This window comes from Cygnus atratus, chromosome 21, assembly GCF_013377495.2.
Source record: "Cygnus atratus isolate AKBS03 ecotype Queensland, Australia chromosome 21, CAtr_DNAZoo_HiC_assembly, whole genome shotgun sequence".
Lineage (NCBI taxonomy): Eukaryota > Metazoa > Chordata > Aves > Anseriformes > Anatidae > Cygnus > Cygnus atratus.
The window spans coordinates 1,439,664-1,467,562 of record NC_066382.1 but is presented as its reverse complement, the minus strand read 5'-3'; the positions used below and the strand labels follow the sequence as shown (position 1 = coordinate 1,467,562).

General features: G+C 45.2%; 1 protein-coding gene across 2 annotated transcripts in view; it reads left to right on the top strand.

Moving 5' to 3' along the window:
• Nucleotides 1-27,899, top strand: part of PRDM16 (PR/SET domain 16) — a 290,489-nt gene that overhangs the window by 89,242 nt on the left and 173,348 nt on the right. For both annotated transcript variants that reach the window (XM_035557638.1, XM_035557637.1), the window contains exon 2: nucleotides 20,368-20,717. In XM_035557638.1, the coding sequence (XP_035413531.1) occupies nucleotides 20,368-20,717 (350 nt within the window). The remainder of the gene's footprint in view (nucleotides 1-20,367; nucleotides 20,718-27,899) is intronic.

Genomic DNA, 27,899 nt, shown 5'->3' with positions numbered 1-27,899 from the left:
ATTATTGCAAAGATTCATTCTTTTCCCTATTATTCCCCTACCCCAGTGCATGTGTAGGTCTTTCCTTCCTCATGCATTCATACGAGAACTGTGTTTCTTCACGTTTCCCTTTTTGGCTGTTTCTGCTGACAGTGTTTTTCAATTAAAAATTGTAGTCAAATGCTCGTATTGGTTTTGATTACCACAGCGCTGCCATACAGAACACAGCAGGCTGTGCCATTTAAAAAATAAAGCATTTTCAAAGAATTGTAGCGGTCAAGTTTGGTGGGTATCTTTTCCGAGTATTTTGTGCAGTGTTCAGAAACTTGAAATTAGAAGCCGTGTTAAAACAAAAACGGGGTCTATATGCCAGGAGGCGCCGCGTGTTACACCGACGGTTTCTTTCCAACTGTTTCCAGGCACAAGTGGCTGACGCTCTGTGAGCCGAAAGCCAGCAGCTCTCAGATGCCCATACTTTGGAAGTGGGATAGGAGCGTTCATTAACTTCGCTATGAAATGTGGTTACTTGAAATTTTCAAGGGGAGAGCGCAGAGGCCTTTGGCAATGAGCTTTGATCAACCAGCTGTGTTCCCCAGGGCTGCCCCGGCGGGCCCCGGCCAGGCGCTGCTGATTCAGTAGGCCAGCACCGCGGCCTGCTCTGGCTTCCCCTTGGAAGGGGAAGGGGCAAGGGGCGGTGGTGGTATCGGTGCTGGGATCCTCCTGGCCAGATCCTTCCATCCCCAAGCATGGCCTCACGTGCACGAGGCCGCTGGCGGGGCAGGCAGCCCACGGCACGTCGCCCACGCTCCTCTGGGGGCTCGCTGCGGCCTGGTGAAAGTCGGTGGATTGGGCTCCTTGAGCTCCCTGGACAATTAGAGAGGAATTAATACCTTGTGCTCTGAGTTACAGGAGGTGACTCGATGCTTCTCCTTCCCTCCTTCTTCTATAACCTCTGTGCCTTCCTCGATTTTCATGTGCAGCGTGCTCCCACTCCGCTGTTACTAACTATCTAATTTCTCTTTCTCTATCCCTTTTTTTCCCTGTCTCAGCAGCTTAAAAAAAACCAATCCTTTCTTTCCTAGCCCTGTGGCTGTGCTCTCCTTTCCTCTGCTCGTGTCCCAGAGCCGTGCTCGGGTCAGCAGCAAGCTAACGCTTTTGTCAGCGTGATTAATAGCGCTGTGGATTGTCGTTAATTCACTGGCTAATGACTGCAACTCTGGCCGCTCCTGGAGTAATCGGGTGATGTATGTGGGGAGCGCGCACCTCATGGCAGAGGTGAAAATCATTTCGACAAGTCAAATATTGTCACAGGGAACAAATGGCTCTCCCTGTTAATAAAAATTAATGAATTTTTTTTACCACTGGCCTGCTAAATGAAGCTGTGGAGTGACTGAGTGGAGGGGACAAGCTCGGTGGAATTAAGCACTTTATTTGATGGTTAAAACTATAAACATCTTTATTACGGTTGTGATGGGATGTGGCAAGCGTTGGGGATTTTGTTTGTGCTCCAGAGGGGTCTGTTCAGATGCACACTGGCTTTTTGAAAGTTGTGTCCGTGTTTGCATCGGGAGGGGGGAGAGAGAGAAAACAAAAGAGGTGTGATCCGATATGATGGAGATGAACGTTAAATATTAGTAAGTGGTCCCTCCCTCTGTTCGTTCACACCATGTCCAGAGTGCCTGCCTATCCTTGGGCTCACACGTTGGCAAGGCCATGGAGCGCTGCTGCCGGCAGCTCCCTTCCCACCGGTTCCTTGCCCGCCAGCACTCGGAGCCCTGGGCGCTCGCTGCCGAGCCCGGTGCGGGATGCTCCTCTGCTGGGGAGGCTTCCTGCCCCCACAGCTTCCGAGGCTGGGCTGGAGAAAGGGGCAAGGGACAAGAGAAAGGCGTAATCCTTGAGTCAGCAGCGTGTTTTGATGTTGCAGGAGGAACTGGTACTCAATTACCTGTTAACTAGCGAGCTACCCGGCATGGGTGATGGCAGAAGAGTTTGGCTTGGTTGCATGAGGACTTCTGATTCTGCCTGTGGTGCTGAGCAATGTCGTATTATTGAGATGATTGCTGTATAGGTGCCCGTGTCTCTGGAGTATGCAAGGTGCAGCTCATCAGTGCCTTGGATTCCCGAGGGACCGGTGGGAACCCCGCTCGGTTCCTGGTGGCGGCGGTTCTCGGAGCCGATGCACTCTCACAGAAGGGATCGGGAGCTTTGCTCGACCCCTCGTTACGTGCCTTAGCTGCAGTCTTTGTACTCTTGCCAAGCAGACCAACGAAGGCCCAATTGAAAATCCTAGTATTAAGGACAAAACAAATGTCTAATAGCCCGGCCATAAAGCTTTATTTGTTCTGTCCGATACATAGAGGAAATCTTCTTCAAGCGATTTTTACTTTATAATGAGTCGCATATATGAAGAAAAATAGCACTTGACTTGTACAGAAATCTTTTACATTTTCCAGAATTTCATATTCTTGGCTATCTGGGGTGCAGAAAAAATGGGGGAATTAGAGTTTTTTTTTGTTTTTTTTAAAGTGCTGGAGGAGAGGCTATGTAGCATGCTGCATTTCTTCTGTTTTCTGCAAAGACGTCCCAACAGAGTCTATCTTGATGAACACAAGAATAAATATACTTCTTTAAAATGCATTTCTTTTAGCAATATGGCATAGATACTGTCTTGAGAGAAGTTAAGGGTTTGTGCCCTGTTGGGTTGTGCTTTGCTTAATGAACTTCTTTCCTGCTGAATTTAATCTGAATTTAAACATTTGTTGCTGCATCAAAGAAAACAATCTTGAAGAACCACAAAAACACTGAAAGACGTTTAAAAAGTTTTGTGATTCTAGTCCATTTTATGTGGATATAATTTTATGGGTAGCAAGGTTTAGAAATTTGTTTAAATTGCTGAACAAAACTGCTGAACAGTAGGGAAAATTCCTGCATTGGAGTTTATTAGTTGTCATGTAATTCAGGATGGAGATGCTCTCTTTCAGATGAAACATAAAGCAAAGTTTTGGTTGATTTTGATTGTTAAAGATCCCGTTAGGTTCTTAACTCATGTTTCCCCTGCAAAAATGCATAGTTTATTGGATAATGATTTATTGTTAATGTTTTCTTTGAGGTGAAGTGTTCCTCCCTTATGCTCCCAAATGTGTGCAGTGATTTCCAGTGCTGGTAAATGAGGAATTTGATTCCAAACCTGAGCAGTTTCGAGGTGTCTAAAAATATTGCAATAGTTTGTAATATATACAGTGTACTATGAGAATGCTATAAGTGCAGGGACCAGTGAACATCTTGCCACAGCTTTTACTTTTGAAGTATATTTTATTAGTGTACTTGGACACAGGTTTTGGCATGTATTTCATAGGAAAATCTATCCTATTTGTCAGTGAGAGAGACAGAATAAATTAAAATTTGTTTAAGCAATACCAAATCTGGGTTAACTGTTACAGTGCATAAAACCAAATTCTTTCTGGTACATAAGACAAAGAACCTGTCTGTTCATTTGAAAAGTCCACCGGTACTTCCTAAAATGAAACAATCCCATATTAAATAAAATGCATGTTATTTTGGCTTTGTCCAGGAAGCTGCAGATCCATTCATATTTTTGGTAACTTATCGGTGAGCTTATACGCAGCTATCTGGCGCGAGGAAAGTAGGCCAAGAACCATGCGTGTTCAATTGCACAAAGTTTCTGGTGGGGCTGGACAATATTTGTTGAATAAATCTCACTTGCCGTGTGGGAGTTTATTAATGTTATTTAGCTTCCAACAAGAAAGGGATTTTTTTTAAACAAGGCTGAAATGTTGGCTGTTCCATAAAGTCATGCTAAATATCTTGAACTTGAAATGATTTGGCAATGTTGAACGGAAATATTTTAAAGCATACTATTAAAAAAAAAAAAAAAAGAAAAAAATCGGAACTTTCTTCCCAGTGAAATAAAATTTCAAGATTGTGTGATTTCTTGTGGGATTGCCATGAGGAGTTTTTAAGGAATAATGTTCCTCCAAGTGCTTTGGTCTCAGTTCCTTGTTTTTGTCGATAGTGAGGCAGAGTGTAGCAGCCCCAGTTGCACAGCAAAAGCGTCGGATCCCATCTCCAAAATCTGTTTCACAGAGGTTGGCTGCGTCACCTGGTAGGAAGGCTCCTGGATTTACTCGTCTCGTGCTGCCAGAGCTCGGTGTTCCCTAAGGCAGCAGCTTCGGTGCTTCAGTTGGAATCCGTAGAGGTCCGGGAAGCTCCCTGCCCAGCGCGCTGCAGGGCTGGGTTTGTCTCCCGTTTCCACAAGATGAGGTGGAAGTGTAATGGCACCTGGGTTAAAGCTTCCCTAAAGCCAATTACAGCGCATCTCCTGGTGGAGCCAGTCTAGCAAAAGAATGGTGGATCTGTAGACTCAGGTTTCTTTTGCCTGTTCTCTCATGTTTTTTGTTTTTCAGCTGCAATTTTAATCATGCCTTTTACTTGAGGGAGCCCTTCTTTCTTTTTTATTTATTTATTTTTAACTTACTGTTATGGGCCTCTGCTTATCATAGAATCACAGAACGGTTGGGTTAGAAGGGACCTTAAAGACCACCCAGTTCCAACCCCTGCCCTGGGCAGGGATGCCACCCACTAGATCAGGTTGCCCAGGGCTCCATGTCCCTGTACATCGTTATCCAATGTATATCCAAAGTATTGGAACCCATAAGCTATCTTTACCCCTCTTTTTTTTCTTTTGTATATTTTTTTTAGCCTGCACTTTTTATTTGAAGAGGACATTAAAAAAAAAAATAAAATAGTTCGTGCTGTGGTTGAGTTATATCAAGCTGCTGCAATATAAATTTGTGAGAGAGAACTGTTTTCAGCATGGAATAGGAGCTTTCACAATGTCACATCTAAATTCCTAGTGGTTCACTATGTATTTTTCTGTGCCTATTATATTCTAATATGCTTTTCTGTGATTATCTTTGAAAAGTGTTTTTTAAACTACGTGAATCAGACTGAAAGTTATCAGCTGGGCAGCAGATACTTGTTTTCAGATTCTGTTAAATGAATGCGAGGCTGACCATAGCTCTTCCAGAGATGGCTGCATTTGCTTCCAGTGGTAAATAACATCAGCCAGCGTTCCTCCCTCCTCTCTTGCTCGCAATCACTGCAGTCTTTTGCCACAGCAGATTGACCAGTCCTGACATGCATCTGTTTAACGTGGCCGTGTGCCTGTGAAAGTCCAGGAGCTGAAGAGTTAAGGCACAAATAAAATCTCAAGTTCAGACTGTCAGCTTAGATAGTGCTTAGCAAGGGTCGAGGAAAAAAAGCCAGTTGTGATTTAGAAGAAAAACAGTGAGATTTGACCAATTCCATGGAATACCTTTCTTAGCCCCAGGGCAAGTGGAAGTGGTATATTAACCAAGGAATAGAGCAGAGGAGGAAAAAGGCCAAATCACATTTCTTTGAAACAAAGAGGCTTTTTACCAGGAACAAGCCTTGATAAAAATTACAGTGGCATCGCAAGTCATTTCACCCGCTCAGCCCCAGGCTATATTAGAGCAGTGAGGAAATAAGGGATGCAGCAGCCCTGAAATACAAATACAGTAGTCCCGGGAGCGTTTTTAGTATAAATAATCCTTTTTAGAATAATGTCGTGGCTTTAAATAGGGCCAGGTGGTGAGTGCAACACACCAAGGTTGGTTTGGAAGCGAGCAGAGGGAAGCAGGATGCTGTGCCTCTGGACGTGGGTGCGTGTGCTGCAAACGCCCCGTCGTCCTCGCGCTGCCACCGCTTCCCCTATGGCGACTTAAAACCGAATCTGATGAAATCAGCTTAAAAATAATGATGCTAATGGGTCTGTCAAGCTAAGCCATAAGAATACTGTGGTGTGACTGGGAAGTTGAATGGCTCTAAAAGTACTGCAGAGTTCCCAGGAATCGGGTGAATTTCTATTGGAGATCACGGGATTCCGACAAATGTCGTGGCTGCGGCTTGGCATTTCTTAGCAGCTGCTCGGGCAAGTCCCGTAACCCATCTGCAAAGTGCCCCGAAAGCCTACCTGTTTAACAGTATTTGTCACAAAGCACTAGGGGAAGGTTACGTGTAGTGTTACCTCCCACTGCCGTGTGTTGGACTTACCCCTGTTCCTGTCCTAAATTTTACCGAAAATAGGCTAGGAGTACCTTCTCAGTCAGAAGTGGCTTGTGAGCAGGTTTCGGTGGAAAAACGCGCTAGGATTAAACAGATGCTGAGTGCTGCGTCAGACGCTTTCGCTTTTCTAATAGAGAGGAAAGCCCGTCTTTAAAGAGCACTTGAGTGATCAGGAAAAAAATGCAGAAAACGGTAATGTCTGCAGAGAGGTGCTCACCGTGCGAACACGGAAACCTTTTGAGGATAAATAAATAAAGATTTCTGCAGAGAACCAGATTTAAAATGAAAATTGTGTTCCTTATTGTCATCGCCTGCCCCATTGAAATTCCACTTTTTCATATTGGTTAAACATTTCTGTAATCCCTCAGAGCACTGGTAGCTGGAGGAAGGGTGCCTGGTCAAGGAAAGGACTTCAATTTTATTCCCATAATATCAGTAACTTGATTCCCCAGCTTAATGGTGGGAAATATTTGCCAGACCTCTAAGGCAGACTTTACTAAATTTTCCTCATTTGCATGCTTGAAACCTGGTTGCACACGAGTTGGAAGCTGACGGGATGATTTAGCCAGAGGTGTGCCTCAGCCACGAAGGTCAGATGCAAATCTTGGGTTCAGTTGCCATCTGCGGTGCTTGATCCTTGCGATGTTTTCCCCTCTGTGAAGCTGCATCATCAATTTATGGGTAATTGTGTACCTGACAAATCAGCTGGTAACTCCTGCTTCTAACAGCTCCGGAAGAAGGACTGGCAGCGTGGTCACAGGGCTCTCCAGATGCCCAGGAGCTGCTCAGACACAGAGAAAACACAAATATTTGCGGCTCTCATGGTTTCAAGCCCAGCACCAGGCTTTGCGGACTCTAGAGGAAAGTTAAGGATGTGCAGGGGCACTGAAAGAGAACCCAAAGCCAGGCAGGGGCTGACGTGAAAACCCCACAGCAGTCTGCATGTTTTGGAGGTGAATCCATAGATAATGGGCAAGCCGTTTCCAGTTGAGGAGGCTCAGGGATGCAGCAGAATTTGTATTCTGCCAAGAGGTCCTGAGCTGCAATGGTTTGATTTGATTTAACCAGCACAGGCATTACGCAGTGGATAATATGGGAACCCCTGTGATAGTAGCACTGTGCATCTTCTGGTGTTCGTCTGCTGCTTGTCATTAAAAGTACGTGAGATAAAGATAAAGACTTTCAAAAACTGAATTTTAAAAAGTTTACCGGGATAAATCATTAGAAAAATGCAACAAGTTTTAAAGATTTTTTTTTCTTTACAGTAGAAAGTGCAGCTGGTAGAAAATAACCTGAGTACAGGGCAGGCTTCAAATACCAATCTAGAAATTGGGTAAATTTTTGCATGTCTGAATTAAAAATACATATGTAGGGTTACGAGTGCTGAGGAAAATACAGTTTGCAGAGCAGAGTGTTACTAAGGATGGCAAAAATAGCACGAAGCAGTTTTTCACTGTTTTTGCAGAGCTCTGCTGTTTATAGCGTGATATAAAGTTGGTGAGCTTCGCTGGAATTTTTTTTGGCCAGGGATGGAAAATCCAACTTATACTGTGGCATTAAAATGTGTGCCTCTGTTCCTCTGAAAACAGAGCTCTGCTTTTGACACCCACCTCACGGCTCAGTCCTCTGTCCCGCATTGATTCACTGCTTCCCTTTTATTCCGTACAGTCTGTTGGCACTGTCCCTTTCCTTGCTCTGCCCTCCCTCCTCTCCTCCACGCCTGGGGTATGTTTGTCTGGCTCACGTTAGGAAATATAAATTGTTATCGATTAATATTAATATTTAGCATGTTTGTGAAAATGTCTTTTCCCACTGCTATTAATCTGCTATGTTAATAATGCCGGGACTCCTGTTCTGGACCCTGGGGAACCCACAGTGAGTGGAATGACAATGAGACGGTGACAACAGCCGAAAAGCTTTCACTTGGCAAAGATGTGAATTCCAATTGCAAGGTCTCCTTTTGGAGACTTGCAAATGCTTTATTCTTGTTCTGTGGTTTGACATCCAGGGCTGAGAGAAATATCCAGCATCATTTGTTAGTTTTTGGAGAGCTGCTCTAACTGCGTTTATTTATTTATTCTAAACAGGTAAAATTTCTCTTAGCGGAGAAATTATCTTGCAGTTGTTTTTAAAGTTCTACTTTACTGCATTTCCAACAAAGGAATTTCTATAGAACTGGAGCATTTCCATAGTTTTATAGATTTTCAAGGGGAGGTGCTTTGAAGCAAAAATAAGCAAACTACTGAAAAGCAATTAGGATTTTTCTTTACGAATTGGAGCGTTTTCTTCAGGCTTTCATCTCTGATTCCAGATTTTGTTGTTGTTGTTATTTCTATAGATTCTTCCCAGTGTTTGTTACAACTATATGTGTAATACAGTGTACATTTCTTGTGACGCTTCATTGGAGCTATTATGTTGTAAATAATTTAGAGACAGAAATCCCAAAGGCTAATATTTTTTCCAGTGGCTTTAATAATGAGATATTAGAGGTGGGGTTTTTGTTGTTTAAAAGTACCTTCTCTATATACTTGCATCCAAATATGCATTGAATTAATATTTTAACATAGCAGAATTTGTAGAAATGTCATCTTAAGTTCAAATATAAAACAAAACATTGAACACAGGGATCAGGTGAAGTGTAGTTATGGACAACAACGTTCTCTGGAGAGTTTGATTCTAAAAGGATCTGATGTGGAAATATTTTTGATGCCTGGTTGAACTAGACTTTTACTGGAAATATAATACTGGCATTTAGTGGAGAGTAATTTGGACACTTTCCCTGCTGGTTTTACTAGAGGAAAATGCGTATTAAGGAACACATTGAAATAGTGTTTCAAGCTTTATTCTTCATTTCTGCCAGCAGAAATCCTGTAATAAAAGAAAACACTTAATTTTTTTTACCTAAAACCAAATGCACTTTAAATCCCTAATACCTGTTGTTCTTGCAGCCAAGCATCGAAGTGACTATTTTTTAAAACACATTGAGAAATATGTCTGACTCTTCTGCCCTGCACTCAGTCATTATATGTTCTCACAGTTCACTTCTGACACAAGTTGTTTCCTGCTTCTATTTTATAAAATAACTTGAATCAGCTTTGAGGGGTGTAATTACAATCAAGGCAAAACAGACGATGAATGTGAAACTTGAAAAATGAATATACAAATTAAACATGGAAAAGGTGTTTTCTTTGAAAGTGTTTGTTTTTCATAGTGCTTTTCCTTTCGTTTGTCCTGTCCCCCTGTCCTGGCTCATCCCTTACTGTCTCGGTCTCTGAATAACCCTGCAGTTGGATTCTCTGGGACTAAATTGTTCTCTAATGCGTTCTGCGGCAGTTCTGCGTTGAGTCGGGGCAGTTACGTGCATTATGTCCTTAGCACCGGTCGCAGAGACCGAACAATTCGAGTGCTAGGCTGGGACACTTGAATACAGCGCTAACTGCGGAGGTTTCCTCCGGTGAGAGAAGGGTTTCTGGGAGGCTCTTTTCTGAAATTATGCACAGAAAATGTGTTAAAACTTGTGTCTCCTCCTGATTTCAATGGCATATATAAATATCAGGTTCCAGGAATAGCCCTCCAAATGTGTGTGTGTGTGTTGGGATCGCTTCATTTCCCGGTTTGTCAGGCCAGGGGTTAGGGGACTACACCTGTCGCAGCCCTGGCATCCTGGGCTGAAAACGCAAAATATTGGGGCTTTGCCTAGCCCTGTGATCGTCCCTCGTTAGTTTTAACCAGCGCATGCCAGCTACTTCAGATAATAAATGCAGGAAGACTGAAAACCTATGGATATTTTCTATGGAATAAATAGGTTTGCTTTTTCCAGACCTAAAAGCTTGTGAAGATGAAGGGTTTTCGTGAATGAATGAGAGACGTTCCTAAATGACCATTTAAAGTAAAATCAGCTTTTCCTCCTGCGGGAGCTGGAGGTTACCCCATAGGCCTCTGGCCCCGCGTGTGCAGGCCCTTGGGCAGTTCCTGTGGCGGCTGCTGGATGTGCCGCTTTCTGCCCCGTATTCGCCAGCAAACGCAGTGCGTGCTCTTACCAGTACAGCTCCCATGAAGGGGAGAGGTTCCTGCAAAGAACAGAAGAAACCTTGTGACGGGTTCAAGAACCTGAAGTAACTTATTCCTTATTGTCCTTTCTACACAGCCATTAAAAATTAAGCGACTGCGGTCTGTGGATGGAGGAAACATCATTTTTATACGGCCACGAAGCATTTAATGCTTCAGCCCCGCTCTCGGTGAGTTAGGACTAATTCCTGTCACCGCAGTTCTGGCAGTACTTTGCATCCTTCCTGGCGGTAGGAAAGCCACCTCAGGCTACCTCCCAGAGAGGGTCTCGGACGGAAGTTTTGGTCCCTTGTCTTACCCCGCTCTCTGGGCGTTATAACCCCCACCACCCTGTTGTCTGTGGCACTGCGTCAGCTGGTGGGGACAGGCCCTTGTGTGAGAGCTGCCTTGTGGCCGGGCACCCCTCGTCCTCGCCATCGGGGTGTCAGGGAACTGCTCCTAGGGGGGCAGCACAGTGGTGCCCTGTGGGGGATGCACGTCGGGCACCTCAGCTGCGCCGTGTGAGCCCGTGAGGCGGCGTGTGGCAGGGCTCGCCGGCCGCTGGCACGTGGAGCTTGAAACGTCTGGAAACCAGCCTTTTTGTAACTGAGGACAGACAGATTCAGCGCAGGCAGGTTTCTGGTTTTCTATTGTATTTCAGCTGCGGCCATCAGGTGGCAATCTGATCTCTGCGATGGCTCGAAGCTCCGAAGCCCCCGCTCGGGTGGGTGCCCGGGTCCCGCTGTGGCCCTGGCTGCGGCTCCCACCTTTGGGCCCGTGGCTGCCGGGTGGCTTGGCCCTGTCAGGACACGGCAGGACGGGACCAAGGCTCGTGGGGTGGCTGTGGTGTAGCTCCTGGGTGCGAAGCACCTCGAGTAAATCGTAGGTGGGCAGTGTGGTGCCGAGAGGTAATGAGCCCTGGTAGCTGCTGGCAGCAGTGAAGCACATGGTTGCTTAAATGTGAGTGTTTGCACTCTTGGCTGAATTAGGCTGCGATGATGATTTGTTCCAGCTCTACCGGTCTACAAATCAGCCATAAAAATGCTATTTTTTTTTTTTTTCCCCTGATGAAACATCCTGAGTGTGCAGCAGATAGGCACAGACTCCTGTCACCCCGCTCTGAAATGCGTACGGTCTTGTCTCTGGAGGTGCGAAGTGCTCCGTGCCTTCTCTCTAACGTAGCACTGTAGCCGGGCTTTTGCCTGTTTGATCGCTTTCTTTCTCCCTTCTGCCCTGGGGAATGTTTCTAAAGGGAAATCCACACAGTGCAGGAACAGGGATGTGTGCTGAGGGGCCCTAAAGGTGGTGCCGACGTTCCTGGTCCCCTTGGGGCAGCTGTTGGACATCACCCAGTGCCCTCCTGGCCTCGGACCAGTGAAACCAGGTCCCAGGGAGCTCCTTACCCAGTGTGTGCTTTCTGCTGGTACCTTTCGCATTGCAGTAGCCCAGGAACAAGCACTTCAGGCAGGACACCGGAGCCTTTCTGAACTTAGAGCTAGGAGTGAGTTGCAGAGTTGGAATAATGGAGTAAGAAGACTTTCACCTACCAGTTAATCCCTAAGGCCAAGAGTCTGTCTATTTATTTCAGTCTCAGACACAAAGTCATAATCCCCTGTGCATATACATGTGTATTTTATTGTGTTTTACCATTTTGCTCAAACTCTTTTCTTGAGACTGATATTCCGGGTGAGCTTCCGAAGCAGAGTATGAATTCAGCGGGAGCCTGTAATTCTTCTCCTTGTCATTTGGAAAATGAAAATATCAGCTTTTTACATGTATATTGTATTAATACAAACCGATTCTACAAGAGAATCCTCTGACCTGGCAGCATCGTGGACTTGAGCCGGTTGTTATTTTATGCGCAAGTAAAAATGAGCTGTTTTCTGTGAACATCCCGTTCTGGAGCTGGCTGCCAAATTTCAGCTTGGAAAGTCACCGAGTGTCAGCCAACAGCATAATGCCATGGAGTATGACAAAAGTGTTATGGGCTCAGTCCTGTGTTCTCTTTGCTCTTAATATCCCCAGTGCTCTCAATGGGAGTTCTGCGTGCGGGAGGAATGTGGGATTGGGCCCAGCTTTATGTTTATTTCAAGGTCAGTGCAATCCACGGAAGATTGTGCTTACTGGTCAGACGTTGGTTGCCTGAGAGGAATTCCTTCTTGGTGTGCTCCGAAAGTTTCCCGAGCTGAGGAGTCGGAGATGGCCTGTGAATATAAAAGATGCTTTGTTGTTTCAGATGAATAGATATTTCCTCTGCAGAATTTTATATAGTAATATTAATAAGCGTATTAAAAAACGAGTACAAACCCAAGGAGAACCCTGCCCTGAATCTACCACATTGTTTCTTTTACAAACATTTCCTTTAACATTAGATTTTTTTTCTTTCATTACAGCTGCTAAAGAGATTATTCATGAGGTCTCTCACCAATACCAAAGCATCACTTCCATTGTTGCAGGAACCTCATTGGTGTCACACAGATTTTAAGCCTGTGCCCATATCTGATTATCTGTGGAAACAACTTTTCAATGGGTCTTTTTATTGAGTAATTTTGCTAGTGAGCTTTGAAGGACTAATTTTAGTTTCATGACAATAACAATAAGGTCAAGTTGTATTTCTGTACTGCTTTTCACATAACCAGACATTCCAGAGCACTGAAATACTCGCCGTTGGAAGAGGGGCAGATGTAGGACAGCACGGTTGTCGTGAATGCAGCATCCCATAGAGCTCTCGAATCGCAGCCAGCTAACTTGTGATGAAACTCGGCAGAACTGAAACTTGTTTCTAGACAGGAAAATGTTCTCTGCTCGTACTGTACCAGTTGTGCTACGTCTAGAGTAAGGTGGAGGAACACTGAGGTTGGTAAATGGCATGGTGTGCTCAGCAAGGGCAATGTGGAAGGTCCTGCAGCACGATGCAACGATTGCAGTGCTATCAGCAGAAATTCAGGAGGCATAATCCATACTGGAGAAGTAGTGTGAGTAGGTGGCCTTGTCCCAGGTACATCAGGTCTAATCAAATGTAAACCCCAGCTGCTGCATGTTCCTAAAATCCCTGGAATAACCATGACCTGGGGAGGTCTGCCAGCACATCTCTATGTTTCAGGGACATCAGATGCAGCTGTTCTCTCCAAGCAACTCTGCTTGGAGCGATAGGAATGACTCTGGCTTCCTCTGGCAGCCCTGGTGGGTAAAAAATGCCATGTAAAAGCTGCTGAGCTAAAGAGCTGATGTGGTGCACACACTTGGGTGCTGGTTCTGCTCACGTGGATCCCCCGTGCTCACTTGTATCAGAACTGTCATGGCCTGAAAAAGTTAATTTTTGTTTTCGGTTTGTGCCTGCTGCCAGCCCCCGATAAGTGATTTTAGCAGCTGAAAAGGCAGAAGGAAGAGATTACCTGCGTTTAATGATTTTTCTTGAAATACGAGGTTAGTCAAATGTGGGCTCGACTTCAGAGTAAATTACAATTTAATCAGAACTGGCCTTATTATCCCATATAAGAGATTAAATTAACAGTGTTCAGAAGTGAGGTGTCTTTATACTCGTGTCATTTGAAATTTTTCACAGGTCATGCTCCACTAAACCTAGTTTTGCTTTTCAACTCGGTTGGAATTCCTGTTTCTTAAGTGCAAAAGAGGCTAATCATAGAGTAGAAAATAATTTGACTTGCTAATACCAGGAGAGAAAACATTTACAGCAACCACAAGTATTTTCAGGATTATGGAGCATATAATACTTATGAAAGCTTGTTTCTGGTGACATGTTTGAGTAAGGAGGGTTGTGCTTTTTAGCAGAGGAAACATTTGTAAACCCTAGCAGGCAGTTCTCTGTACTTCTGCAAAGCTGGAGCAAAAAATGTTGGCAAATGAATCAAAATCCTCTTCTATCGTGCAGACTGCCACCAGGTTTCTTAGGCATGAACTCAGGAAAATCTGTATTAGCCATAAAAAAAAAAAAAAGAGGAGGAGGAGATGTGCCTTCCATACAGAAGGTGTATTCTGAGGATACAGAAGAGATGCAGTATGCATACCCCGCCTGAGCCTGGCCGCTTCAGCTGCTCTCCCCTGACAGTTTGTGTCTGGCAGGGAGAGCTGCCTGCCGTGCTGCCGTGAAAACTGTAATTTTTGTTGGGTGCTGCTTTCCCCCCGATTACATCAGAGGTCAGTCATTAATATGCACTGTGGGAGTCCCTCTCGTTTCTGCACGGCCCACAATGAGGCGGTTGTTGGACTTGTTATCATAGTGGAAACTACTGTGCAATGAAAGCGCAGTCATGCTGCCTCATGTTTAATTGAGAGATGGCAAATCTGTTCCCAAAATACTTCAGCTACTTGTATTGTATGACAAATGTGTTTTTCTTTTCCCCTTCATCTGTTTCCCTCCCCTGCTTTTTTTTTTTTTCCTTTCTGGATGAAAAAAGCCCCGTTTCCGTTACATTTGAATGTTGTAGCTCCACGATCGACTCCTCCTGGAACAATCCCCACACTCGATTACCCCGACTCTGCCATTTTCACTCGAAATCTTCCTGTCTCCTACGTCCCTCATGCTCCCTGGCCAGGCTGTTTGGGGTCTGTAGCACGTTCAGAGCTGGTTGCGTACCTTGCTTCTCAATCCTGTGATTATTTCATGTTCGCGATGGTGCTGGCACTGTCCCAGGCAGGAGCAGAGCAGCAGGGAGGCCTCGGCACCTCTCAGCAAGGCGGCCAGCACCAGGCATGGCCCCAGCATGCAGGATGCTCATGGGGCTGTGGGCAAACCTCAAGGCCCCTGGAGCTTTCCGTACCTTCCCGTGCTCTGCTGGCTCCTCGCAGCACGAGCTGTGGGGCTGCCAGCAGCTCAGGCATCTATCCCCGTGCATGGGCCTGCTTGAGATTTACTTAGGATATGCCTCTTTGGTGGCAGTATCTTTTTTTTTTTTAATGAGGGAGGAGCAGTTGTTTAGCCCATGTGTCCTTTTCTGCTCGGTGACAAACTATTTAACTTTAAATTAATAAATTAGTCTCTGTCTAATACCAGTTTTATTCCCATCAGGCAGGATTTCCAGAATCTGAAATGGAAATTTCAGCTGATTGCTCAGTCGGTGCTCAGCACCTACTCAAAGCCTGCCTTTTTCCAAGGCAGTTTATTCATCCGCCTTGGTTGCTTGCCACTTCTTTTGCACCGTTCCCTCTATTAAATTTGATTCTGCATTTCAGCGCACCTCTTCCAGGAGTTCTGCTCCGAGACTGCCTTCTTAGAATAACATTTTGGTGCATAGCTAACCACTGCCTGCGATACCTCGAGGTGCTTTTCCCCTTCCACACACACAGTATCTTCTGTTTGGTGTAGAAAAGTTGGGTACTAACAGACATCACTTTTTGCTCTGTGAACTCTGGAACTGGAAGGAAATAATCGTCCACACTGGTTTCAGCCAGTGGCTGGAATGTGTGCTACAAAGCTGATGCACTAGCTAATGGGGATACTGGTATTTTTTTATTAATTAAGGAATAATTTTAATGAGTAATAACTGTGGATTTTTTTATGTTGCAGCTGCAACAAACTTCCAGTAACTGTAATCCAGGTGGGAACCATTTTTGTTTTACACAATTTCTTACTGACTGGTATTTCAGAATATTGCTTTAACATTTTACCAAACTTTATGTTGCCAGCTAAACCCCCATATTTGGAATTAAAATAAATTCTGCTTCAGGTTGGTACAAACTGAATATATTGCTTTGTCACACTCAGTTCAAATAGGATATTCTTATATACAAGCCAGCGCTCCAATTAATCTGGCAGAAAACTTTGAAGACATACATACAGTAATTCCTTTTTCATTTCCTAGGAGCTTTCAGGGAAGACGTCTGAAACTTATTTTCTTCTTAATCTCAAACCATGAGAGTGAAAGCGCTCTTTTTTAATTAGAGGGAAATATAATTAACAGTCTTTGTGCACTGGGAAGTTGGAACTAAATGTATTTGCGTGCATGTGCATCGTTAGTCAGATACGGGGAATAGAGGACGTGAGCCCAGTTCTGAGAACTCTGTATTTAAACAGGTTTGTGGTGCCTGAATAACTCTGCTCTCTTAAGTATGGTTTATGACATTAAGGTGTTATTCTTTGTACGAGAAAGATCTCAAAATCTGGAGAAAGCCCTGTCTGGCGCTAACAGTCTGAAGAGGTAGATGCGTCCCAAAGATGAAGCCTGCTGCCTTCAGCAGAGTCCCTTTGCATCACTGATCTCTGGGTCTAGCACTCACTTGGATGATCCTATAGCTAGTTCTGCCATAGGTAGTTCAAAAAAGTTGTTGAAAAACCACAGATGGTTCAGTCAGGAGTCTTAAAAGGGTTGCAAACACACAGTTCAGCGAAAGATATTCTATCCTATGTAGCTTATTCAAGAGGTTAAGAGGTGACATCCTCAAAAATTGAAAAGGGGGAGATGTTGAATGCAGAAGGTAAAAAGGAGGCAGACGGCTTGCCAGGGAGAGAGGAGACAAAGGGCCTTACAATTCCCCCATTAGCACTTGCTGCCGAACCGCTGCTTTGTGCGGCTGGGGGAAGGCGTACGGCCCTTTTTTATCCCCAGCAGGAATTGCTGTTGGGCCAACGTGAGGCAGGGCGGTGTGACCGCGGAGCGCTGTACCGGGCTCGTTGGCCATCGCTGGGAAATCTTGGAACAGGGTGGTTTGTTCAGCCTCAGAGATAAGCTGCGTGTCACCTTTTGATCTCGAAGATGGAAATAATTCAGGGGAGTCCTGTGCTCTGAGTTATGCAGGAGGTCAGGTGGAATTAGCACAAATCCTCTTTTCTGTCCTCAAAATCTGTCAGCGCCGTATCTGTTGGTAAATCTGTTTGGTCTGTTCGCCTTGTGCCTGGGGTCTCCCTGGTGCAGCAGCCCCGCCTGGCTCAGGGGTTCGTGTGGGGATGGAGGTGCTGGGTGGGTACCAGGAGCTGCCGAGTGGGGCATCGCGGGTTTTCTGTTCGAAGGAGGCAGCTTGGATACTTTTTTCTTTTCGCCTCTGATTTGGTTTTGGTTTTGGCTGCCCAAAAAATGTTTCAGAATGATCACTACAATTATAAACCTCTAACATCAGACCTTGAATAAATAAATAAACAGAACAGAATTTCAGAAAAGTAAATAACATGCTGTTGGGTAGAGTATTCGGAGTCTTAAAAAGAACTCAAGTTCTTGGCCTTCCAGCGAGCGAGGAGAGAACCAGTTACATTGCAAACTGTGGCAGAGCTCTTACAAATGACCCTGCTCTGGGTTTGTCACTTTACTGGGGAAAAAACCAACAATCTCCTCCCATCATAGTTACCATCGGTGTTTGCAGAGGTAGAAGTTCTGGTGAATGGCGCTTTATTCAGACAGGAGCTGCGGTGGAAGTCTGGGGGACTGACGGCTTCTCTTTGTTTAGCCTTTATTGGGAGGAGGAGAAGGGTTCAGACACGGTAAGCTAAGGCCTGGGGCTCGTTTTCTAGCTCCTGTTAGCAACCTGTGTGTTCTCTCCGTGGCTGTGTGTCCCGTCTGTAAGACTGCAGCAAACCGTTTCCCCTTCCATCTGTTTGTAAATTCTTTGCAGAAGGAGCTCTCTCCTAAGCAGGGCTGGCTAATCAGGCTTAATGGGAGCTTTCAGCATAGCATCACAATAATAATAATTGCATTTCATAAATGTATGCCAAGCAGAAATGCAACAGAGTGTGGTTTGACTGTGGGAATTTCACCACATGCGAGTCCAAGGGAAAGTTGGTCAAAACCCAAAGTTTTCTTTCTCTGTGGAATTTTGTTTAAAACAAAACAAAACTTACTCATTTTGTAATCAAAAGACTTAAATTTCAAAATTTCATATGGTCAGGAAAGCAAAGGAATTAAGGAGACAATTAATTTTGAAATTTTTGGAGTATTTGGTTATGAAAATAGGGAAATGAAATGTGTTCTTGGGATCCAAGCTCTGACATCTGCTCAGCTTTGATTCTCTGCATTTGCTGGCCTGGTGGCAGGGAGGGAAGCGTCAAAGCAGAGTGACGGCCGTCCTGGCCCGGCTGCCGATGTGCGAGCGTGGCCAAGGCTCTGCTAGGAGGACAGCTCCGGGGTCCTCGGGGAATCCTGGCTGCACGGCAGGGAACGGCTCGAGGATGCCCCGCGGGTCCTTACGGCGAGGCAGCCTTGGAGGTTTGGCCCTGGGCTGCTCCGTAAGGTGGGCGGCAGCTGGGGCAGCTCCCCGGCAGGGCTGCACCCAGCAAGGACAATTCTGCTGTGAAATCCCTGAGTGAAGCACTGTGGATCCAACAACCTGACATTTTCTGCCTTAAAGTATCTTCCTGAAAACGTCTTAGCCCGGTCCAGTTCCCTGCTCACAAAGCTTTCTTCTCTGGTTGCCCTTCAGTGCGTTCTGGTAAACCTGTCTCCGATTATTTACTTGTTTTTGGAAAGTGATGGAAGAGGAAGGGATGTTTGAAGAATATTTTTAGCTTGTACAAGCCAATATCAAACCAGAAGATGGATGCATGTTGTTACGGGCTTAGTAATGTAATTGACTTGTAATTCTCTGAAGTGTAATAATTCGTGCTTGCTAACATTGCGCTCATTTCCTAATTGTTCTGGCAAAATGAAGCTTGAAAAAGCCTTGCAGGGTTAAGGCTGTTTACTCTCGGGGTTTCTGGGTTTGGCCACTTTTCGCCAAACACACACACGTGCACACCTATGCAGTTCCTTCCTATTTTCCTATTTTAATTTGATCCCCGGCCTTTTCATAGGCACGGAACTGAAGGGTGCTGCAGTCACCCTGAAGGTGCCAGGCATCAAAGGGTTGACGTGGTGTTTCTAACAGGATGTGGGTATCGAGGCTGGCTAGTGGCGTTAACTCCTCCTACTTACAATTTTGCCTTTATTCTGTAAACGTCCTGTTCAAATGTGTTTACATATTTTTTTCCTACCACCTGAACATCTGAAGAACTCGAGGCATGGGAAAAACAGCTGCAGCTCTGCTGATGCTTCCGTGGGAAGACCACACAAATCAGTTTTTTAAGCCTAATGTTCTGAATGGTATGAAATAAATACTTCAGGCCTGCGTTTTTAGGTGTATGGGCTTCTTTTAAACACTTAACGTTACAGTAGGTATTGGGTTGGTCTGTTTCTGTCAAGTTTATGAAATGTGGCGTGGAAAATCATCGGTTCCAGGGTGCAGCGTGCAGCTTCTCCCTCGCTTGGTCTCTGAGCACTGTGGCGCTGCTGCAAGATCCCTGTCCTGGGAGGTTGGGAGATGACCTCTGGACTGGGCTTGAGAAGAGGGTAGCTTAAAATGCTCACTCTTCAAGCACGTATGGCACGTTAGTCTTAAAATAATATTGTAAACTAGTGATGGTTTTGTTCTGCCTGAAACGGGGCATTCATCCCGGAGGTGCGGTTGGATGGGCACAGCAGCCTCTGCTGCATGGCGCGCAGAGCCCCGGCAGCCCGAGCACTGGGCAGGCAGCTCCTGGCAAGCCTGAGCAGTGAATTTGGGGCTGTCAGCTCTGCGTGCAGGGGTCTAGCTCCTACGAGGTCCGAGATACCTGTGCACGAGGTCCCTCGTGCATTGCCACGCACTCACTGTGCCTCCCAGGTGCTTTTCGTACGAGGGAAAGCCATGTGCGTGGGCGCCGTAGGCACCTGCGATGCTCCTGAGGGTGGTTTTGTCTGGGAGCTGCTCAGAAGTGAGCAGCTGTGCCCAGAAAGCTGCCTCTTGCTGGGCTACAGCAAGCTGAAAAGTGAGCATCTGCCCTTCCCAAGCGTGCAAACACTTTTTGCTTCTGCACCATAAAAGATGAAAGGCCTTCAAACGGCTTATGCTTTGTGACTGTAGAATCTTAAGCCAAATTTTATCTGAATTACTCCTTTTCTTTCCTCTACAAAATGTGCTGAACCAGTTAAAGCAGTAAATGGTTACAGCAAAGCTGGAGTGTACTTCTTCTGTGTTTGTTCCCTCTTTCCATCACTGAAAGACAACCATTACAGGATCCCTGACCCAGGATAACACGATAGCCTCCAACTCGCTTCCCTTCCATCCTTACGTAGCTCTAAACGTTGTGCAGCCAGTGTGGATATTCTCACCTCAGGTCCACCTGAGCTCTGTAGGTGAGGATTGCCTTTTCTCCGCCGCTGCTCCTATCCCTAGTGTGTGAACTAGACTTAATGAAACTTTGTCCCGAGAAGAGATTAACTGATGTTCACGTGAGTATTTCAGTGTGTTTTGTTCTGCTGTTTCCCCTTTTAGGTGACAGCGAGATTGTAAATAATATGTACGAGACCGACCCTGATCTCCTTGCTGGCGAAAGTGCAGAGGAGGAAACAGAGGACAGTATTATGTCCCCCATCCCTGTCGGACCTCCATCACCCTTTCCCACCAGCGAGGACTTCACTCCCAAGGAGGGCTCACCTTATGAAGCTCCTGTCTACATTCCTGATGACATTCCAATCCCACCAGATTTTGAACTCAGAGAATCTTCGATCCCAGGGGCAGGGCTAGGGATTTGGGCCAAAAAGAAGATTGAAGTTGGGGAAAGATTTGGACCTTATATGACAGTACAAAGGAGCACATTAAAGGAAACAAACTTTGGATGGGAGGTAAGCGTGCTGAGTGTGATAATCACATTCATTTGTCTTCTCTGCAAACTGTTCGTAAAGCTAGACTGAGTCCTGGCTGGCCTGGGGACAGAAGCAGTGACTTTGCTAATGCTGTATTTCCCCAGGTTATTTTGTATCCCAAGTTCCACTCGGTATTCAAAAAGCAGCAGAAATCCTTTAATATAGCTTCTGGGGCTACAAATATTGCTCTAGCACCATTTAAGAAGGTTGGTTTTAAATGATGTTGGGTCACTTCTTAAAGTGCTTGTCATTTTCAAATTGTGTTCAGAACTTGTCGCAATGGAAGAAATATGATTAGTCGCGTCATGTTTTGTGGTTGGGTGTGTTACCTTTGACTTCCAGTCCATGTTAGCTGTGCGGGCATTATTAACTGGTCATAGAAAAATAACATGTACCCATTAACACCCTAGATGTTCTTGAGCTCCTGTTCTGCAGCAAAGATAAAGGAATGCGAAAGTCATTTTCCTCTAAGAACTAAAAAAAAAAAAAAGGTCTTCAGTAGGAAAAACAGCACTATCCCAGAATTCCTACATCTTTCTTCCTGCTTTTCCGGGATTGTCCCAGAAATTGTGTCAGTCTCCTTTACTCCCATATATTCTTGATTTGCAAATATCCATACCTGCAAGAATTAACATAAATTAAAGTGGGTTCTGGGGACAGTGAAGTGTAGCCAAAGATTTACGGTCTGTGTCTGCAGTCCTATCCCAGTGCACCTGTCCATGGTGTGATATATAATATATAACCACTTCTCTGCTGTAGCCCTCATGTCCACCCAGCGCTACAGGACGCCTGCTCACCCGTCAGCTGGGTTAGAGAGGTTCGCCAGACCCACTCGCATGCTCTTTGATAAGCCAGCTCTGTCCCTCGAAATATGTGGCACCGTTTTACCTCCCTTTCCTGCCGCGTGAAGCACGGCGCGGTGTCAGGTCCAGCAGGCACTACCGGTGTGCGGTGGTCGGTGCTGGAGTACGGCGGTGGGAAGGAACAAGGAGGTGGGACGAGGCTGTGGGACCTCAGAGAGCAAGCCAGGAGAGCACTCACAGCAGCCTTGTTTTCTTAGAAATATGGCCCAAGAGGCCAAACTTGAGTATTAACATTGCGAATTGTCTGATTACATTTACACTCCTGATTGTGAAGCCTCAGAAATCAGTGAACGGTGAGGTTATGCGAAGCCCGGGGAAGTAGGTCCAGATGTTTTTGTTTACTTGTGAAACGTGTCCGGAGTGCATGCGAAAGCAGAATACACTTGCCATAAAAACAAAAGTCATTCTGCTGCAGAACTCGTTCTGGTTACTTACTGGTTATTTCAGGGAGCCTGTAGGCACGGGGCACCTCGAGGTTACCTTGAGTGCCGGTCGCAGCGAGCTGCTCCTGAGGGAAAGCTCGGCCGGTTCCTCCAGGAGAGTGCAGAACTGTCTGTAGGCTGCAGCATGGGAATCGCTCCTGCACAGATGGGGGAGCTTTCTTTTTCTGAGCATAGTATTTAGAGGTGATCTTAATTTTTATTTTTATTTTAACAAAGCTTTCCTTTGAGCAAACAGCTGTCCTCCTTGGCTGCTAGAAATCAGACAAGACCCGAGTAAGGCAAAGCTTTGTTCCCTGTGACCTTGGCATAACTTTGTCCTTGTCTTTTGTACTGCTGGTACAAGTTGGTATTTACTTTCAGGTTTTTAAGAAGTTTCCTATCTCCGTTACACACTGAATGCCTGATACAGGCCATACCCGTTCCCTGCAGTCCGCGTTGACTTTGCGATACGGTTTGGTTTTGCGGTGTACCTGAGCAAACTTCCCTTCTCCGTGGCGCGTCTCGTTTCTGCGGCACGCTTGTGTTCTCCGATGCGGCAGGAACGTTTCATACCTGAAAGGAAGGAGTATTTGTCCTCCATCAGATGTCCTCAAACACTGTCTTACACCCACCCCGACACTATTTCTTTTGACCTTGCTCGTGCTTGCAGGTACCTCTTGGAGCTTTTCCCTTCCTGGTGTGCCTGAGGGCGGTTCGGAGACGCCCGCTCAGAGCCTTCAGCATTTCACTTGGGAAAAACTGCACGAGTGCCTTGGTGCTGGGCAGGAACCCGTCATAAATGCTGCCTCTGCCTCTGTGTTGGTTTCTGAGCTGCTTCCTTTGAGCACAAGGCTCTTTGGAACAGCCTTTAAGAGATGCTCTAAGCAGCTTTCCGTGATGTGCCTTGAATGTGTTTCCGTCCTCGGTCAGGACTGAGTAGGCAGACAGTTGGCAGCAAGAGGAGAAAAGAAAAATGGAGGAATTTGTCCTTGCTCTGTAACATGTTCGCTAGGCTTTTGCCCAGTTTCTTACAAATTTTGCCTTTTGTTTCATACAATAGTGATGAATCTAACAAATCTGCTTTTGTTGTATGCCAAGAAGAATGTCCCTGATGCAGTGTGACATTATTTTTTGACAGTACATCTCTGTAATTTGTGGGTTTGACTTGACAATGACTTGAACTTACTCATAACTTCTGATTGCTGGCGTATTGACATAGTGCTGTTACTCTTGAATTGTCCATTTTATTAGTTATAGTCGTATTGTTTATTTCCGGAAAGATAATTGTTTCTTACACCCAAACTACTTCTTACTGATGGCCCTCATTTCGGTTCCTGTAGTTTATACTCTTGTGTTGCAAAAAAAAAAAAAAAAAAAAAAAAAAAAAAAAGCCCCAACCCATAATCTTAAACATTCGGGCTGTTTTTTGGTCTGTTTTTAATGATCATCAGTTTCTTAATTTTATTGGTGTTTCTGCCTTTTGCACAAAAAATTCTTGCCCTTCATCAAAGGGCAAATGGAAGGTTGGACTGGGTGATCCTAGAGGTCTTTTCCGACGGGAAGGTTTCTGTGGTTCTGGCTGTGGTGTCAGGCTGACTCAGCTGAGTGCCCCTGGAGCTGGTACAGGCAAAGAACGTTTTACACCGTGTTTTCAAGTGGGCGTTCGTTACCAACGCCTCTGATTCACCAGGAGCTCTTGCTCATGTCTTTGTGCTTAAAAAGGCTCACCTGGCTCTCGAGCTCGTTCAGCGTGCGAGTGTCTTCCCACCTGCGGCGGGCCCCAGGCGCTGCAGGTAGCACAGAGGGTGCGGAGCACTGCTGGGTGCTGAGCGGGCTCTGTACACGTGTATGGGAAGAGAGCTTTTTATTGCTGTGGATTCTTTAAAATTCTGTGGATTTTTTTAATTAAAGCTTAAGGATGCTGATTCAGCATATTAAAATACAATGCAAATTTTAAAATGCTTCAGTTTGTACTTGCAGTTAAGATTTATTTTGTCTGATGTCGTTAATTAAAAAATACATTTTGGACAGCTAGAAATTCTGCTGTTAAGGGCTTTGATTTCAAAATGGATCTCTGCTCTACCCGATCCATGAACACTGCAGAAATAGCTTTCTCTGTTCGAGTTCAGTGGGACCGGGTTTGTGCGAAGGAAGATGAAACAAAACAGTGAACTGCATTTCTTCCAAGTCCTCAGGAAACATGGGCTCCTGTTTGGGGGTAGAGGCCAGCTCTTTTTTCACCTAAACTCTTTGATCCAGACCTGGCCTGATGTACAACATCTAGAGTCAGTAGGCAAAATAAGAATGCTGTTTGTTGAAACTTTCTGCTTACTCATTACTTCCCCTAATAGCCTTAAAATATCATAGGGAATACAGCATGTTGTGCCTTACCTTGAAAAAAAATGTGATATTTAAAATTACAGATGTTTTTTTTTCCTTTAGCCAGACAGGAGTGACTGGGTTAAGACTGGGTAAATACACGGCGCGCTTTATCTGCTCCAAGCCTTTGCTATCTTGTTTCTTTCTACGGTTTTCCTCCAACATTTGCTTTGCGGGATATGTTTTCAAAAGTATTCTTGAAATTAAGCCCCACCTATTATTCAGGGACCGTTTTAACATGGCATGGCACTGCGTGATTCATTCTCATTTCATAAAAAGCAACGAGATGTGTCGGTCTTCCGCCCCCCGCCCCCTCCCAGGGATGATTCAGTGAGTGCTTGTATGGGACGCTGTGCCCCGTGCTCCCTGTGCCTCGCTCCCTGCCAGTGCTGTGCTGATCGTGTTTATCTACTTTCTCTCCTTAAAAGACACCACCCAAACTAAAAGCCTTGTGATTATTTAGTGTGACGTGATTGCATTTCTGCTCTGCTCTCCTGATCCTATTACTTCCTTGCCTGCTGACACAGAACATACCATTCAGAGTACCCCGAATAAATCACAGCGTGTTTTCGCTTTATTGCCTCTGGGACCTGGAAAAAAAAAAAACAACAACAAAAAAAACCAGCATAACGATTTTGGTCACTTTGTTGAGTAAATAATGATATTTATCATAGCGCTGTTTATTTAGCTAATTGAGAGAAGAGTGGGAATCACATCCTGGAGGAAAATAGAGCAGCTGAATTCTAGGGAATTTGGAAGCAATCAGACATGCTTTTAGCTCAGTTTGCTTCACAGGGCAACTGTGAATTAACTGTGAATTAATAAAATACAATTATTAGTTCCTTTGTTTTGATCTGTGTTTTAAGAGGGAGTATTTGCTGAAACAAAAGAGACTTCTGTAACTCTAAAGTTCTGACTCTCCTAATAACAAGGTAGGTTTCTTTTTCTACATATGAAAAATAAGTGCTTTCATTTCATACTTCAGGGTGAAGATAGAAACTGTCCCATGAAGGACAAATAACTGTGGAAAAAACAAGAGCCGGCAGCTAAGGATGCAGCAGGCATTCTTGGCTCCACATCTGGGCCAGTGGAAAACTGCTGGTTGTGAACACGCTTCATAGTGTCAGCGCTGCACGGTAGTTCCACCTTCTTGTTCCCACAAAGTACAATACTTAAATTTGCTGTGGAGCTCTGCTTTATTTTTGTTTGCTTTTACAAATGGTCATAAATGCCAAGGAAATTTTACTTCACAGGACTGGCATTGGTTGCTGAGAGAATTATGTTGCATTTCTGTGAGTCTCATTAAAATAGGAAGGAGACTCTAAGCATTCTTCTAAATGTGATGGTTTTGTCGTGCTTCCCAGTTAAAAGAGCTCCCAGTCCAAATTCCCTTGTTTCACTTTAAAAGCCGATACAGTTTGTTAAAAAAGCACGTCCTCGTCGGTCCTGTTTTGAAAGAAAAGGTGCTAAAAGAGGAAGATGAGTCCTTTAGATGAGCAGAGAAATCTCAAAACCTCTTTGTACTCATCCCTTGGTAATGTTTCTTAACTTTTAGACTGAAAGGATGTGATGACATTTCCCTGTAGTTTTTCTTCATGTGTCTTCTGATTCATTCATTTTCTCTGGCCTCTGCCTTTCCCTTTGGCTTGAGAGTAATGTTAGGATAGCAGCCTCTGTCGCTGCATAGGAACTGCTGCTCTCAGCCCACAGCTGAAGCTCTTGCAGGGAGCGAGCAGTGTTGGAAATGGCTGCAGAGCGGTGTGTGGCCATTCCCGGGTGGAGCATGGTACCTGTGCGCAAAGCGTTTCCCATAAAAGGTTGCTTCACAATTTCTCCAAGTTCTCTTTGGCTAGAAGAATTCTGACAGAGCAGGAATCTCCGGGTTCATCTGGTGAACAGAGCATGAGAGCACCCTGGGACTGAGAGCTGCTAACGGCTGGCCACTCGTCATCGTTACTCGGTAGTTAGAATTTAATATAAATGCATTAAAAAACTGCAGATGAACTTTTGCTTTAGCCTGAAACGTGGCACAAGGGGGGGAAATGAATCTCAAGGAGGAAAAAGAACTGACTGCACTCTGAGTATTCTAAATATTGTGCAGTTTTGGGCCAAAAAAAGTCGCTCAGCTTTGCATGCCCTGGATCCTGTCCCCTTCCCGGAGAAGAAGCATGGTGAGAACATCGGCACTTTATTTTTCTCCCCCCATCTGGCCTTTGTTCTGGTGTTGAGTGACCAGCACGAGGAAGGGGAAGAGTCGGCCTCCAGGTCCTGTCGATTGTTAGGCTGTTTCCTACGGCTGGCACTAAACCCACGCCAGTGGGCACGCTTCTGGCCTCCGGGTCAGGGAGGAGAAGCAGCAACAAAAAGCCCGAGGGGGTTGGGGGGGGGCACTTCTTGTATCAAAGGCAAAACCCCGTTCCCTGCAGTTGAATCTGCTGGGGGGGGGGGGTGTCCTTCAATTTTAGTGGCGGATAAAAATGAAAAAAGCGTCTAATGATACCCAAGTGAAAGGACTGAAATTTGTACCATTTTTTGATGTTTCACCAAATGCTTCAATGTCGGGGTTAAAAGAGTAAGTCTTTTTTAGGTCCAAGAATGCCAAGATATCCTGCTCTATCTTAGGCACTTCTCTAAAACATGGGTATATAAGGAATTAAGAAAAAAGCAAGAAGAGACAGGGAAAGGGAATGACTAAGAATACCTCCTGATATTTCTCCTTTATTTCCATAAGGGGTAATAACTCATGAGCAATCCGGCAGAGGGCACTTTCTTTAAATAGAACATTCTGATTCACAAGCAGAAAAAGGAAATAAATATTTTCTTTTCGTCTTCGAGAGACATCCATGAATACCAGCTTTTGAAACAGTATTTTATCATCCACACTTAAAAAAAAAAAAAAAAAAAAAAGGATGAAAGGGAAAAGAAGAAAGGAGAAAGAAAATCCCACAAATAACTCAATGTAGACCGCAGGATTTGAAAAACAGCTCTTTTCATTGTCAGAAGACTTGCAGAATACAGGATGCTCATTTCTTCCTCTGGAATGCTAACCTTCGTAGAAATCCCACCTTTATTTTGTCCTCTCCCAGAAATGCCTGGCCGGCGGAGCATTGGAACACAGTAAGCTTTTGTAGAGGGAATAAGCAATAAGTTAGAATTAAACCGTAAACATACGTGGGACTTGGAGGAGGTGTCATTCCACACACTGTTCTCACTGCGGTTTCAGAAGGTGGAAGCAGTGCAAAGGGTCTCGCTCTGCAGTTCCTGGCTGCTTCTGCGTGGCCATCGGGGATGCGTTTGCTGTCGGAGGAGACCGTGCTGGTGCCGTGCACTAGTGGGCAACGCTGGCACGCTGCTGGGCATCGCGGACCCCGCACGGCTCGTGGGGTGGTAGCCCAGGCTCGCTGCTGAGCTTGTGTCTGTGCCACTGCACCGCTCCTGCTTGCACGCACCGCTTGTATTTGCCCCTTACTGCATGGAGGGACCCTTACTGCTAAACA